The sequence below is a fragment of the Heterodontus francisci genome, chromosome 2 (assembly GCF_036365525.1).
Source record: "Heterodontus francisci isolate sHetFra1 chromosome 2, sHetFra1.hap1, whole genome shotgun sequence".
In the NCBI taxonomy this organism is placed as follows: Eukaryota; Metazoa; Chordata; class Chondrichthyes; order Heterodontiformes; family Heterodontidae; genus Heterodontus; species Heterodontus francisci.
The window spans coordinates 163,270,736-163,287,511 of NC_090372.1; the positions used below are offsets into that span (position 1 = coordinate 163,270,736).

General features: G+C 41.4%; 1 protein-coding gene across 3 annotated transcripts in view; it reads right to left on the reverse strand.

The window, feature by feature from the left end:
• Nucleotides 1-666: 666 nt before the first annotated feature.
• The window catches only part of trdmt1 (tRNA aspartic acid methyltransferase 1), a 137,506-nt gene continuing 121,396 nt past the window's right edge, over nucleotides 667-16,776 (reverse strand). Inside the window, exons 10-12 of one of the 3 annotated variants that reach the window (XR_010969076.1) lie at nucleotides 11,737-11,866; nucleotides 7,565-7,673; nucleotides 1,142-1,226 (exon numbers count right to left, since the gene is read on the reverse strand). Coding sequence is in view for 2 of the 3 variants with exons in the window: in XM_068013348.1 (XP_067869449.1) it covers nucleotides 1,120-1,226; nucleotides 11,737-11,866 (237 nt within the window). In the remaining variant the exon portion in view is untranslated. Of the gene's footprint in view, nucleotides 1,227-7,564; nucleotides 7,674-11,736; nucleotides 11,867-16,776 lie in introns of all 3 variants that reach the window. The other 2 variants (XM_068013348.1, XM_068013336.1) reach the window with 2 other exon arrangements.

The following is a 16,776-nucleotide window of genomic DNA, read 5'->3' on the forward strand; positions in this document are numbered from 1 at the left end:
CAGAGTATGCAATGGTGGGCATGTCAACAAGCAGGATTTGAAAGCTTTCATGCTGGAATGTGGGGCTGGGGATGAGGGGGGCGAGAGAGATAAAGAAAGAGCAAGAGATTAGAACAATGGGGGGGAGACTTGATTGAAGTATACAAGATCCTGAACAGTCTTGACAAGGTGGGTGAGTCCAGAACTAGGGGGCATTGATTTAAAATTAAGGGTTGCCTTTTAGGACAGAGATGAGGAGAAATGTTTTTTCGCAGAGTGTTGTGTGACTTTGAAACACTCTGCCTTAGAAAGTCCTGGCGGCTGGGTCATTGAATATTTTTAAGTCGGAGGTAGATTGATTAACCCTTGCCTAACAATGTAAGGTTATTGGGGGTACATGGGAGTGTCGAATTTGAGCCACAACTAGATCAGCCATGATCTTATTGAATGGCAGAGCAGGCTCAAGGGGCCGAATGGCCTACTTCTGCTCCTAATTCATATGTTCATATGTACAATGGGGTAACAAATGAATAATAGACTGCCAAATTCTTCACAGATCAAGTATATAGATTTCTTCATGCGTTATTCAAATCCAACTCGCTCCAGAATATCTCAAAAATAGAACATGGAGGCAAAAAACAAGGATTTATTAAGCAAATAAATGGTACAATGTAAAAGAGCTATGATTGAAACCAAACAATTCTGTATAAAACCTTTTATTTTTGTTCTGTTGAGATACAAATAGTTCCTGCCGTCAGTTTGTGAATTTGCTAAACAGTTTAAAAAATCTACTTGAAAAACATTTAAAATATACGAAGAATTATTTTAAATTTGTTCACATTACTGTATGTATTGAATAAAAGTCTTATGTCAAAGATCTTAGCTAAAAACCAAACAATTCAGCTTGAACTGAGTGTGCAGTGCTGGTTGAACTATGATTTCTCATGCATGAAAGGACAAATTTTTATGCAGCAGTACATGAAGCGACTATTTCAAGATAATAGTATTAAAAATGGTCAATTCTGAGAAACACCATCATGTAACACATTATTTCACACAATCTGTTTGTCATTTATTAGGTAAAATAAACATTTCCAGATGTACATATTTACATACAATAAATCATAAAACTGTGGGTTTTCATCGTTGTTCAACCATCAATCTAATGAGCTTGGCTACCACATGGATATTGAGGCTGTTTCCTAGCAACCGGTAACTTTGTCTCAGTGAGATTTTCTCAGGAAAACCTGCAACGATAATCAGAACTTAATTTAAACCACAAATAAACACAAGATATGTGACTAGCAAAAATATTTTTTACAAACCAATAGATCTATAGGTTTCTAGGGAAAATGTTATTGGAGAAATTTCAAACGCAGAAAAGTGATGTGTGTTTAAATTTAAATAATATTGTGAATTATATAATTTTAACATGTTTTTGATAGAAATCTTATTTCCAATGTTGCTAAGAGCAAGGTGCTCCCCTGATGTACTAGCCAGCACCACTAAAAAAGATTAACTGGTCAATTATCTCATTTGCTGTATGCAGAACATTGCTGTGTACCAAATGCCCCCTGCATTTGCCTCAATTACAATGACATCACTTTCAAAAATTAAATTATTGCATATGAAGTATTTTAAGATTTCCTGAGAATGATAAATGCCATCGTATAAATGCAGGTCATTTCTTCTTTCTTATACCCCAAGAGAAAACGAGTCAGCGACCAAAATGATTTTCAAAAAAATATTTTGAACTATTTTGTTACTTCCCCTCTTCTTTTTGATGATTGTTATTGGTAATTGTTTAATGACAACTGATCCTTGATTGTTACCTTTTTGTTCCCATTTTACCATTCTACTCAATCTCTCCCCATAGGACAGAAACCTCATCCCAGGAACATCTTGAAAACCTTTGTTGCACCCCCTCTAAGGGAAATCTATCCTTCCTTAGGTAAGGAGACCAAAATTGTACACAGTATTTCAGTTGTGGTCACACCAAAGCCCTACAGAATTATAGTAAGACTTCCTTACTCTTATTCAACAATCTCCTTGCAATAAAGGCTGACACACCATTTGCCTTCCTAATTACTAACCTTCTGTGATTCGTGTGCAAAGACCTCCAAATCCCTCTCATCCCAACATTTATTAGGCTCTCACCTTTGAAAGAATATTCTACTTTTCCATTCTTCCTACCAAAGTGGACAATTTCAAATATCCCAACATGATACTCCATCTATCTCCTCCTTTTCCAATAACTGGTCTAAATCCATTGCAGTCTCTTGGCATCCTCCTCACTGCTTATTTTCCCACCTAGCTTTGTATCAGCAAACCTGGATACATTGCAATTGGTTCCCTCATCTAAGTCATTGATATAGATTAGAAATGGTAGAGGCCCAAGCAGCAGTCAACTAGTTGCACCTTGCTATCCCAAAAATGATCTGTTTATTCCTACTCCCTGTTTTCTGTCCCTTAACCAATCCTCAATCCATGCTAATGTATTACCCCAAATCTCATGAGCCCTAATCTTGTCACAACCTCATGTGTGACATCTTATGGAATGCCTTGTCAGGCAAACTGGTCTGGAGCTCCCCATTTTTTCTCCATCCTCTCTTTGAACAGTGGGGTTACATTTACTACCTTCTAAATCATGGGTACCATTCTATAATCTAGGGAATTCTGGATGATCAAAGCCAATCCATCCACTATCTCTGCAGCCATCTCCTTTAAAACCCTAGGGTGTAGGCCAGCAGGTCCAGGTGATTTGTTGACTTTTAGTCCCACTAATTCCTCCAGTACTTTCTTGTTACTACTATTAATTACTTTAAGTTCCTCAACCTCATCAAATCATTGATTCCTCACAATTTCCACTATGTTCGTTGTGTCTTCGACTGTGCAGATAGACATAAAATATTTGTTTTAACATCTCTGTCATTTCCTTATTCCCCATTATAATTTCTTCTGTCTCTGCCTTTAAGGGAGCCATGTTTACTTTCACTAATCACTTCTATTTCACATTGAACTGTTAAACCAAGGGCATGTTTGTCCTTTCAGATGGGCGTAAAAGATCCTAATGCATTACTTCGAAGAACAGCAAGGGAGTTTTCCCTGGAGTCCGGCAAATCATCATCATCTTCTCAGGCAGTCCCTCGGGAACGAAGATGATTTTCTTCCACTGCAGGGTTGTGGGTCCTTAGGTGACTGAATGGTCCAATTCTGGATCCGCGCACTCTGCCACAGGTGGGGCAGGTGGTGTTTGGTGAAGCGAGTGAATGGGATGCTCGAATTTCTGAACGCTCCTTCTGCTGTTTGTACTTGGTTGCTGCCCGAGCATGTCGACTTTGTTCGAACTGGCTGGTACTTTCGGGGATGCTTCTTCTCCATTTTGGGTGGTCTCGGGCAAGAGATTCCCACGAATCAGTGGAGATGTCACATTTTTTCAGCGAGGCCATCTTGTCACAAAGGAATGTTGTTCCTTTGTTTAAGGGTGGTAAGGATAATCCAGGAAATTATAGCCCGGTGAGCCTTACGTCAGTGGCAGGGAAACTATTAGAGAGGATTCTTCGGGACAGGATTTACTCCCATTTGGAAACAAACAAACTTATTAGCGAGAGACAGCATGGTTTTGTGAAGGGGAGGTAGTGTCTTACTAATTTGATTGAGTTTTTTGAGGAAGTGACGAAGATGATTGATAAGGGAAGGGCGGTGGATGTTGTCTATATGGACTTTAGTAAAGCCTTTGACAAGGTCCCGCATGGCAGACTGGTGCAAAAGGTGAAGTCACACGGGATCAGTGGTAAGATGGCAAGATGGATACAGAACTGGCTCAGTCACAGAAGACAGAGGGTAACAGTGGATGGGTGTTTTTCTGAATGAAGGGATGTGACTAGTGGTGTTCCACAGGGATCAGTGCTGGGACCTTTTCTGTTTGTAGTATATATAAATGATTTGGAGGAAAATGTAGCTGGTCTGATTAGTAAGTTTGCAGACGACACAAAGGTTGGTGGAGTTGCGGATAATGATGAGGATTGTCAGAGGATACAGCAGGATATAGATCGGTTGGAGACTTGGGCGGAGAAATGGCACATGGAGTTTAATCCGGACAAATATGAGGTAATGCATTTTGGAAGGTCTAATGCAGGTGGGAGGTATACAGTAAATGGCAGAACCCTTAGGAGTATTGACAGGCAGAGAGATCTGGGCGTACAGGTCCACAGGTCACTGAAAGTGGCAACGCAGGTGGATAAGGTAGTCAAGAAGGCATACGGCATGCTTGCCTTCATCGGTCGGGGCACAGAGTATAAAAATTGGCAAGTCATGTTGCAGCTGTACAGAACCTTAGTTAGGCCACACTTAGAACATTGCGTGCAATTCTGGTCGCCACACTACCAGAAGGACGTGGAGGCTTTGGAGAGGGTACAGAGGAGGTTTACCAGGATGTTGCCTGGTCTGGAGGGCATTAGCTATGAGAAGAGGTTGGAAAAACTCGGATTGTTTTCACTGGAACGACGGAGGTGGAGGGGCGACATGATAGAGGTTTACAAAGTTATGAGCGGCATGGACAGAATGGATAGTCAGAAGCTTTTTACCAGAGTGGAAGAGTCAGTTACTAGGGGACACAGGTTTAAGGTGAGAGGGGCAAATTATAGAGGGGATGTGCGAGGCAAGTTTTTTTTACACAGAGGGTGGCGAGTGCCTGGAACTTGCTGCCAGGGGAGGTGGTGGAAGCAAATACATAGCGACGTTTAAGAGACATCTTGACAAATATATGAATAGGAAGGGAATAGAGGGATATGGGCCCCGGAAGTGCAGAAGGTGTTAGTTTCGGCAGGCATCAAGATCAGCGCAGGCTTGGAGGGCCGAATGGCCTGTTCCTGTGCTGTACTGTTCTTTGTTCTTTGAGGCTTTAAGGACATCCTTATAGTGTTTCCCCAATTTCCTGGTAGCCTCTTGCCGTGATGGAGCTCGAAGTAGAAAGCTTGTTTTGGGAGTCTTGTGTCAGGCACGCAAATGATGTGGCCGCCCCAATGTAACTGACTAGCCATGACCATGTTACTGGGGATGTTGAGCCGAGAGAGTACACTGATATTGGAGTGCCTGTCCTCCCACTGAATTTGCAAGATCTTGTGGAGGGACCATGGTGACATCTCTCCAGGGCTTTGAGATGTCTGCTGTACAGTGTCCATGTTTCCGACACACACAGGAGGGCAGGTAACTCTGTGGCCCTGTAGACCATGAGCTTCGTGCCAGGTTTGAGGTCTTTGGCATCAAACACCCTTTTCCTCAGAGAACCGAAGGCTGCACTGGCACATCAGAGGGGATGCTGAGTTCCATCTTTCTCCCCACTAAATTCTCTCTTCTGATGTTTAAGCTCCCCTTATTCTAACAGTAGGTGCATTTTTAGCCCACACTTCAAGTTAACTGTTAGTCTCAATAGCCTCTGTCTGCTGGTACAAACCCCAGCCCCCGACCTTACCTTGTGAACCCCAGTAAAGATCTGGATAAAACCTTAATGTGGTTTTTCTCTCAAATCTGGCTTCAAATTCCTGGCTTCACTGGACATCAAGATCATGTTTCTGCGCTGGACTATATTGGAAAAATGTAAAATTCTGCTTCCGTCTATAATTCGCTTCCTTTTTTTGTTTTTCTGATCTGTGAGCTGTGGAAAAGGTCTGGAAAATCTAGATCTAGATCTTCTTTGAAACTTAGTTTCAAATTTCTGGACTTACCTCAACATCAAGATGACACTTTTGCTCTGGACACCACTGGTTATAATGTAAGACCCAACTTTGTCTCTGAATTGCTGCTTTGTTGTGATATTTAAAGCAACTTTGATCAGTTTACTGCCCTTCCCCAATCACTGCTATGATTGAGAGACTTCAGCCTTCTGCTGAGCCTGTGATTGGCCACTGATTATACTGTTTTTTTCTGCTTCAGCCTATTCCTGCAGCTCCATGAGGGGTCCCGGGGAGCCCTCAGAGCAGACTTTCAGCTACCCCTTCAAGAACTCCCTGACACAGATTCACATGGTTCGCCAGCTGGACATGCTGGCCATGTGCATGTATTAGACCCCGTTCGTTAATCGTCTCAGCCATCACTGCCATTGGACAAAGACCTTGCTTCGCTCAAACTGAGTGGTAGTCGGTGTGCAACGGTCACTTCACGTTAAAAGAACCCACGCACAGGCATCTTCCCCTCCCACCCCCCCAAAATGAACTTTTGGACTTGGAATGTCAGGACTCTTATGGACAACCCCAGGAGCAATAGACCTGAAAGTTGCACCACTATCATAGCCCAAGAACTCCGCCGCTACAACATTGATATCGCTGCCCTGAGTGAGACATGGCCTGAGTGAGACAGGAGAAGGCCAGCTCAAGGAACAAGGTGGTGGATAAACCTTCTTCTGGAAAGGTAAACCAGAAGAAGAGTGCTGACTCCATGGGGTTGGCTTTGCCATAAAAAATGTCCAGCCAATACGCGTCTCTCAACAAACATCACTAAAACAGATTATCTAGTTGCTATCTCATTGCTCTTTGTTGTGCATAACTGGTTGCTACATTTCCTACTTTACAACATTACATTACAGTAATGAAATTTCAACAGCACTTGGCTGAGAAGTGCTTTCCCATGCAAGAAATTTCAGAATTAGCGTTATTACAGAAAATAGCACACTTGGTATTCAGCCACTGAGAATGCCACAAAACAAAAATCACAGGCTTGGTCAATGCCTAAAGGGTTCTTAATTCTTTTTTCTAAGGGGTTTGGACTCAAGCATTACTCCACGGGTTAAAATAAAAAACATTCCATCAACTACACCAATCAATCCCATAACAATACTTAACTTTTATGACTACACACATTAGAAAACAGTCAGTTATGAAATGGAGACAGCAACATTTTGAAATACCCTGTATGGTTTGAAACTCTAAACGGATTTTTTTCCCCCTAAGAAATGCATTTTTAAAGTATTCTTGATTTTCTCTCCTGTTACAGGTTTTCCTCTTTCTACTGCATTGCTGAAAGGAGAGTGATCTGCTGCCAGGTCGCAGTCACTATAGTTCTATAGCAACTTATAGTAGGTGTGGTGACACACCAATGGTTTCCTTCCCCATGTGGGAAATTACCTTGCCCACAATTGGCGCTTAACACCTGATGATATTGGGAATGAGAGCCATGGGAAAACTGCAGGTATGAAGCTTATGTCCTGCCAATGGGGTACCTCGAAATATTTTCAGTCTTTCAGCATTGGCCTCATTCTTACCCAATATGAGCAACATTAGAAATGCATTTAGTGAAATAACTCTATCTACGAAATAATGCATTAAGCTAGAGGTGTCCAACTTGTGGACAGAAGGCCACATATAGTCCTATACCTTTAGAATCCAACACCCTTGCCTCCAAGCCGATCAACTCAATTGCATTTGTGCTTATATTACCTATTAGCTGGCTACTCCGGTTTAAATTTTGAAAGCCTGGGTGGTTTGGAAAGGGCTGATCTTAGGATTTATCAACCAATGAGGCAGTAATGCAAAATAATGTGAACATTGATTTGAATTTTATGTGGTCCCCAAAGCTACATGGTACATACCTATGCAGCACTTGACAACAAAAGCATGGATATCCCCACATTACCCTGTAGGCCAATATGTTGCATCACGTGGTAGTCAGGTGCAGGCAAACATCTACATTTCCGCATACTCCAAGAAAACAGATAGGAACATAAAAAACAGGAGCTGCAGTAAGCGCCACCATTCAATAAGAGCATGGTTAACTAGCTCAACTCCATCTTTCTACATTATCTCCATATCCCTTAATTCCTACAGTATCCAAAAATCTATCGACCTTTATCTTGAACATACTCAACAACTGAGCATCCATAATTCTTTGATCCTATATTCTTGATTATCCAGCCATGGGAAACATTTTCTCATATTCTACCCTGTCAAGCCCCTTATGTAATTTACATATTTCAATTAATTACCTCATTCTGCTAAACTCCTGGGAATATAGGACTAGTCTGCTCAATCTCTCCTCATTGGAAAATCCCCTTCTCCCAGGAACCAGTCTAGTGAACCTTCGCTGCACTCCTTTTAGGGCAGGTATGTCCTTCCTTAGGTAAGGAGACCAAAACTGCATAAGTACTCCAATAGAGTCACAGAGTCATACAGCACAGAAATACGCCCTTCGTCCCATCGTGTCTGTGCCGGCCATCAAGCACCTACCTATTCTAATCCCATTTTCCAGCACTTGGCCTGTAGCATTGTATTCTATGGTGTTTCAAGTGCACATCTAAATACTTCTTAAATGTTGTGATGTTTCCTGCCTCCACCACCTCTTCAGGCAGTGCGTTCCAGATTCCAACCACCCTCTGGGTGGAATAATTTTTCCTCAAATCCCCTCTAAACTTCCTGCCCCTTACCTTAAATCTATGCCCCCTGGTTATTGACCTCTCTGCTAAGGGAAAAAGCTTCTTCCCATCTAATCTATCAATGCCCCTCATAATTTTGTATACCTCAATTATGTCTACCCTCAGCCTTCTCTGCTCTGAGGAAAACAACCCTAGCCTTTCCAGTCTCTCTTCATAGCTGAAATGCTCCAGCCCAGGCAACATCCTGGTGAATCACCTCTGCACCCTCTCCAGTGTAATCACATCCTTCCTACAGTGTGGTGCCCAGAACTGTACACAGTACTCCAGCTGTGGCCTAACTAGCATTTTATACAGCTCCATCGTAACCTCCCTGCTCTTATATTCGATGCCTCGGCTAATAAAGGCAAGTATCCCATATGCCTTCTTAACCACCTTATCTACCTGTGCTGCTGCCTTCAGTGATCTATGGACAAGTGCACCAAGGTCCTTCTGACCTTCTGTACTTCCTAAGGTCCTACCATCCATTGTATATTCCCTTGCCTTGTTCGTCCTCCCAAAATGCATCACCTCACACTTCTCAGGATTGAACTCCATTTGCCGATGCCTGCATAATTGCAGTAAGACTTCTTTACTTTTAAACTCCAATCCCTCTGTAACAAAAGCCAACATACCATTTGCCTTCCTAATTATTTGCTGTACGTGCATGTTAACTTTCTGTAATACATGTACAAGGACACCCCCTCTGAAAGCAAACATTTCCCAGTTTCTCACCATTCAAAAACATCCTGCTTTTGTATTTTTCCTACCAAAATGGATAACTTCAAACTTTACCACATTATATTCCATATTCTGCCATGTTCTTTGCTCACTCACCCAACTTGTCTATATCCTCTGCAGCCTCTTTGCATCCTCCTCACCACTTACTTTCCCACCTAACTTTGGATCATCAGCAAACTTCAATACTTTGGACTTAGTCATTAATATAAATTGTAAATAGCTGATGTCCAAGTTCTGATCCTTGTGGTACCCTGCTAGTTACTGCCTGCCAACCTGAAAATGTCACATTTATTTCTACTCTGTTTTCTGTCTCTAACCAAACCTTAATCTATATTAATATATTACCCTCCCAATCACATGAGTCTAATTTGATGTAAATGCCTCGTGTGGCACCTCATGGAATGCTTTTTTGAAAATCCAAATACATTAAATCCACTGGTTTCCCCCTTATCCATCCTGCTAGTTACATCAGCAAAAAACTCTAATAAATTTGTCAAACATGATTTCCCTTTCATAAATTCCGGCTGACTGCCTAATTATATTATGATTTGCTAAGTGCCCTGTTACCATGTCCCTAATAATAGATTCTATAACTTTTCCTACTTCTGATGTTAGGCTAACTGGCCTATAGCTTTTAGTTTTCTCTCTTCCACCTTTCTTAAATAGTGGGATTATGTTTGCTACCTTCTAATCTTTGGGAACTGTTGTAGAATCTAAGGAATTCTGGAAGATAAAAACAAATGCATCCACTATCTCTGCAGCTAACTCTTCTAAAACCCTAGGATTCAGGTAGTCAGATCCAGGGGATTTGTTGCCATTTCATTCCATTAATTTATCCAGTATTATTTCCTTACTTATATTGATTTCTTCAAGCTCCTTATTCTTGCTAGACCCTTGGTTCCTGATTATTTTTGCGTCTTCTGCAGTGAAGAGAGATACCAAGTATTTGTTTAATGTCTCTGCCATTTCCTTATTCCCTGTTTTAATTTCACCTCTATCTACCTCTAATGGACCAACATTTACATACCTATAGAAATGTTTATAGCCTGCTTTTATGTCTCAATATAGTCTACTCTCATATTCTTTTTTCCTCATCAATTCCTCAGTCTTCCTTTGCTGAATTCTAAAATGCTCAGGCTTGTTGCTCTATTTGGCAACATAAGGCTCTTCCTTTGATCTAATACTATCTCTAACTCCTTGTTAGCCACGACTGGACCACTTTTCCTGTGGAGTTTTTGTTCCTTAAAGGCATGTATATTGGTTGCAAATTATGTGTTCATTATTTAAATGCTAGTCATTGCTTGTCTACCATCATGTCTTTTAATGTAGTTTTCCAATCTACCTTAGCTAACTCACTCCTCTTACCTATGTAGTTTGCTTTGTTTAGGTTGATGACCCTAGTATCGGACTTAACTAAATCACATTAAAACTCAATATAAAATTCTATCATAATATGGTAACTCTTCCCTCGAGGCCCCTGCACTACAATTAATTAACTAATTAACCCTTTCTCATTGCACAATACTAAATTCAAAATAGCCTGTTCCCAAGTTGGTTCCTCAACATACTGATCTAGAAAATATTGTGTACATTCCATAAATTCACCCTCCATACTATTACTGCAAATTTGGTTCGTCCAGTCTATAAGAAGATTAAAGTCTCCCATGATTACTGTATTACCCTTATTACATGCGCCTATAACTTCTTGATTTATACTCTGTCCTACACTGCAACTACTGTTAGGGCGCCTATTAACAACTCCCACCAATGTCTTCTGCCCATTTCTTAGCTCCATCCAAACTGATTCTACTTCTTGATTTTCTTTGCTAAGAACCTTTCTACTATCTTTATCCCATCCTTTATCGCGAAAGCTACCCCTCCTCATTTTCCATTTTGCTTACCTCTTCTAAAAGTTAAGTATTTTGGAATATTTAGTTCAACCTTGGTCACTTTGCAACCATTTCTCCGTAATCCGTTAGATCAAACCTATTAATTTCTATCTGTGCTATTCATTCATCTAATTTGTTGTGAATGCTTTGTGCTTTCAGATATGGTACCTTTAGCTTTGAATTTCTTATATTCCCTGATATCACCTTAGTTACTAATGTCACCTTTGTTACTCTCACTGTCCCTTCCTGACCCATTCTGCTTATTTCTATCCAAAACACTGCTCTGCTCTAGAGCCTTGACATTTCCCTTGCTGATTTTAAATTTACTCTTTCCTGAATTCCACCCCCCTTATTAGTTTTAAGTCCTGTCTACTGCTCTAGCATTCAATTCAACAGGACACTGGTCCCAAACCGGTTTAAATGGAAACAGAGCGGATCAACTTCCTCTCTCCCTCGTACTAGTGTCAGATTATAAACGTTCTGCTGTAGTGAGGAAGCAAGTGGAGGTCAGATGCCTGTCTACAGAAAGACTGAAGAAAAGTCAAAGCCTTGGATTACCATTAAGCATGCTGCAGTAACTGGCTCTGCTGCTGCAGTGGCAAGACAGGAAGCACATTGTCTACCAGCATGGTAATGTGCAAAGGCATTTAAAAATTAAGAATAAATGTTAAGGAATTTCACTTTCTCAAAACAACAATGCTCAGGAACAGATCATTGTGCACGTACTAAATTCTGGAGGAAATCCATGAAGATTTGCTATTTCCCTAGGAGTGAAGTACCGTAGTTTTAATTTTGACAGCTGGGTCAATTGTTCATCCTCTGACAATGTCTGAAATGACTGGAAGACCAAGGAAAGCTGTGAAAAGAAAACAATTAAATGCTGAACAACAAATGGATTTCTTCAAATCATGAGTGGCTTAATAGACTATAAATCTGAAAGCGATCCATGAAAATTGACAACAAACGTTACTGAAGTAGATTTTAAACCCCCAAGCATAAATTCAACAATTGGACATTCATCGTGGGACAGTTGCACTCAAAAGGGGTGTAGATTGGAGGGAAGGTTAAACACTGGAGTTGGATTCTTTGACTTGTACTATCTCTGGTCCCTGGTATCAGAGTGCGCACTGGTTCCTGCCTCAAATGTGAACTGACAATTCCGGTCTTGTCCTCGCCATATGGAAGTGCTAGGGAAATTTAGGTCAAATTTAGGGGGAGCGGCATCCTTCTGTGCAGTAACAATTCTGTGATTCTGCAAAAAGAAAACCCTTCGAACCACAGGTACTGAACTGAATATCTGGACCTGGGTTATGCTGGTCAGAATTTAAAAATATTTAGGCACTTGTCACAATGTTCTTCAATTGTGTCTGAGATCTATGAGAATGATATATACAGGGTAGTAATGACTGCTAAACACATTATGTGTGGTAACATTCTTTAACTTGTTTTGGATTAATTCATAATTAGAATTGTAGTAGCTGTTACTTAGATCATTTACAACAGATTCCTGACACATCAAAATCATTCTACGCACAACTCAGTGTTGCTAAAGTACTGCACCTTTCTGATACTTAATGCCTAGCATTTAGCCCTACCTGCACCGTGATACCTCTTAAACTGTCAGTTCGCTCAATCACTCTTATCCCAATCTTTGGTGCCCCATCCTGATTATTTCCTGTACTATGTCTCTCATCTTAGCACCCTTAAGTCCAAAGGCTAGCTGTATCTCGCACACAGTTTACCATCCATTGCCAGACCTGGCTGGGCCACATCAAGTTTAATTGGGCCTCTCTCTCTGGCAAAACCACTCACTACTTTAGGTTCATCCTGGAAACCAAGTTAACTCCTAACTTCTTTTCTCCATTACCACCCAGCTGAAATAAAATAAAAGCAAAATACTGCAGATGCTGGAAATCAAATAAAAACAGAATAAAAACAGAAAATGCAGGTCTGGCAACATCTGTGAAGAAAGAAACAGACCACCCAGCTGGAGCTGGTTCAACTTCTAAGAAGATTAGTCTTTCTCCTGCAGCATTGCTCACAGGGCTTCATGACCAAGTGTAATGTTCAGATGAAGTAGGGTTCGGAAGCTGAAGATAATTGGATTGGGTGTGCAGAAACCTGTAGTTTCTCTCACTGCGAGTCCTCTGTTGCGCTGATGTTTGTATCTTCCTCATTGTGTAGCTCTAAGCTCTATGTTCAAAGATAATTATTTTGTCTCAGAAATCTTTGCTTTATTTCTGCTGTGTGAATGTCCCTGGTCATTGCTTCCCCATGGTTACACCTTGTGTGTGGAAGTCGCTAAGATGTAAGTATGTCGCTAAGTTGATTGTAATTAAATTTGTGTGAATTGGAGTTTACAAGTATAAGTTGGTAGATTCAATAGGTGGCGATGAGCTGAGGGTTTATTCTGCTGTAGATGTTCAGTACTTGGGATCACATTTAAACAGTAAAATGTGACAATGTCATTAAAAACTACATTTCGACTTGGAGAGAGAGGAGACAGCTCCAGACTTCAAGACCCCATGTATTAACCGCATTGCAGCCTGTGCATTACTCTGTGTTTTCCCCAGAATAGATGATTGCTTCAGGGCTGAGTTTGCTTGCTGGACTTTAAAACATGAGAACTAATTGATTGTAGAATTCACTGTGAATTCCCTCTTTTGTGTTATTGCGATTTATTTCTCCGTCCATGTTTCCCCAATGTATTTCTGAATGTTTGTCTCCGTGTCCCCTGATTTTTCCACAGATGTCCCTTGATTGCGGTATCTTCCTAGACGGTTTTGTGTGCGTCTCCCACAGCCTTTGCCTTGTGCATTTGTCTGTTGATTTGTTTTTCTTTTCCTACAATCTCTTCCAGATTTGTCAAATGAATGGCCTTTCCTATGCCATAACCTCTTCTCTTTTCTGCTAGTCCATATCATTTATGGACTAGCTGCTTGTCTGCATTGAGTGCTGCTGGATGGCACAGAGTGTTAAGAAGGGAGTTTGGTAATTGAGGGAGTTCAGTAAGGAGGAGAACTATAAATTAAGTAGAAAATAAATTTGAGTGCAGAGTGTAAAGTGGGAGTTTGGTGCGTGAGGGAGGGGCTCCTTTTTTTTTTCTTTCTTCTACCTTTTTTCAGTCTCCAGTAGCTGCCTCTCTCTTCAGTAGAGGGGAAGAAGTTGATTAGTGAGTAACTGGTAAGTTGTTTTACTTCTCATTGTAATAAAAAGTTTCTTAAAGTTACATTATGGCAGGTCAGCTTGGTCAAGTGAAATGGACATCCTGTGGTATGTGGGAAGTCATGGACACACCATGTGTCCTGGACAAAAACATCTGCAGGAAGCGCCACTGGCTGCAGAAGCTTGAGCTCCGGGTTTTGTAACTCGAGCGGTGGCTAGAATCACCGTTGTGCATCCGTGAGGCACAGGACTACGTGGATAGCAGATTTAGGGAGGTGGTCACACGCAGGTTAGAAGCATGCAGGCAGAGAGGGAATGGGCGACCGCCAGGCAGTCTAAGAGAACCAGGCAGGCAGTGCAGGAGTCCCCTGAATCTATCTTGCTTGCTAATCGGTTTTCCATTTTGGATACTGGTGAGAGTGATGGTTCCTCGGGGGAGTGCAGAGAGAGCAAAGTCTGTGGCACCACGGGTGGCTCGGCTGCACAGGAAGGGAGGAAGAAGAGTGGAAGAGCAATAGTGACAGGGGATTCAATAGTGAGGGGATCAGACAGCCGTTTCTACAGCAAGAAACATGACTCCAGGATGGTGTGTTGCCTTCCTGGTGCCAGGGTCAAGGATGACACAGAGCGGCTGGCTGCAGGACATCCTTCTGGGGGAAGAGTGAACAGCCATAGGTCGTGATCCACATTGGTACCAATGACATAGGCAGGAAGAGGGATGAGGTCCTGAAAGCAGATTTTAGGGAGTTACGAAGGAAATTAAAAAGCAGGACCTCCAAAGCAGTAATCTCAGGATTACTCCCGGTGCCACATGCTAGTGAGCATAGGAATAGGAGAATTGATGTAGGAGGGAGTGCATCAGATTACTGAGGCATTGGGACCGTTTCTGGAGCAGGTGGGACCTGTACAAGATGGATGGGCTACACCTTAACAGGACCGGAACTAGTATCCTCGCAGGGAAATATGCTAGTGCTGTTGGGGAAGGTTTAAACTAGCTTGTCAGGGGGATGGGAACCTGAGGGGTAGCTCAAATTGGAAGGAAGTAAAGCTGGTAACAGAAGGTAGAAAAGTAGCAAGTGACATTAGAAGGCAGATGAAACAAAGGCGAGCATCAACTAGGCTCAGAATGCAGAATAATGTCAAGACAACAAGGTTAAGGGCACTCTACCTGAATGCATGCAGCATTCACAACAAGGTAGACAATTTAAAGGCCCAAATAGAGGTAAATGGGTATGATCTAACTGCCATAATAGAAATGTGGCTACAGGGTGACCAAAACTGGGAAAAAAAAGAGTATTCAAGGACATTCGACATTTAGGAAGGACAGACAAAAATGAAAAGGAGGTGGTGTTGCGCTGATAAGGGATGGGATCAGTACATTAGTAAGAGAAGATCTCAGATCAGAAGAACAAAATGGGGAATCTGTTTGGATGGAGTTAAGAAACAACAAGGGGCAGCAAACATTGGTAGGAGTTGTTTATAGGCTACCAAACAGTAGTGGTAGTGTGGGAAATGGTATTATTCATGAGATTAGAGACGCATGTGGCATGGGTAATACAGTAATTATGGGTGACCTCAATCTGCATATAGACTGGGTAAACCTAAGGAGCGCGAATGCTGTGGAGGACGAGTTTCTGGAGTGAGGAACAGACTACAGAATAAGCTACTGTAGATCTAGTTTTATGTAATGAGAAAGGGCTAATTAATAATTTTGTTGTAAAAGAACCTTTAGCGATGAGCGACCATAATATGATAAGAGTTTTACATTATGTTTGAAAATGAAGTAGTTCAATCTGAAGCCAGGGTGTTAAATTTGAACAAAGGAAATTATGAAGGTAGGAGGGGCAAATTGGCTGAGGTGGATTGGGAAAACACATTAAAAGGCATGACAGTGCATAGACAACGGTTAGTCTTTAAAAGAAATATTACATAATTTACAGCAACTATACATTCCTTCAAGGCACAAAAACTCCAAAAGTAAAGGCAGTCAACCATGGATGACAAAGGAAGTTAGGGATTGTACAAGATTAAAAGGCCTATAAAGTTGCCAAAAAATAGTAAACCTGAGGACTGGGAGGATTTTAGAATACAGCAAAGGAGGACCAAGAAACTGACAAAGAAAGGAAGAATAGAATATGAATGTAACTAGCAAAAAATAGAAGAAAAAAGCTTCTATAGGAACGTAAAAAGGAAACGTTTGGCTAAGACAAATGTGGGTCCATTACAGGTGGAGTCAGGAGAATTTATAATGGGGGGAAAGAGAGAAATAGCAGAGAAGCTAAATGATTACTTTGTGTCTGTCTTCACTGAGGAAGATACAAGAAATCTCAGAATTAGAGATCCAAAGGATTGGGGGAATGAGGAATTGAAGGAAATTAGTATTAGTAAGAAGGTTGTATTGGAGAAATTAATGGGGCTGAAGGTTGATTAAGTCCCCAGGACCTGATATTCTACATCTGAGTGTTGAAAGAGGGAGCTATGGAGATAGTGGATGCATTGATGATCATCTTCCAAATTTCTATAGATCCTGGAGCTGTTCCCGCAGATTGGAAGGTCACAAATGTTTATTAAAACATTTAAGCAGGGAGGGAGAGAACAGGG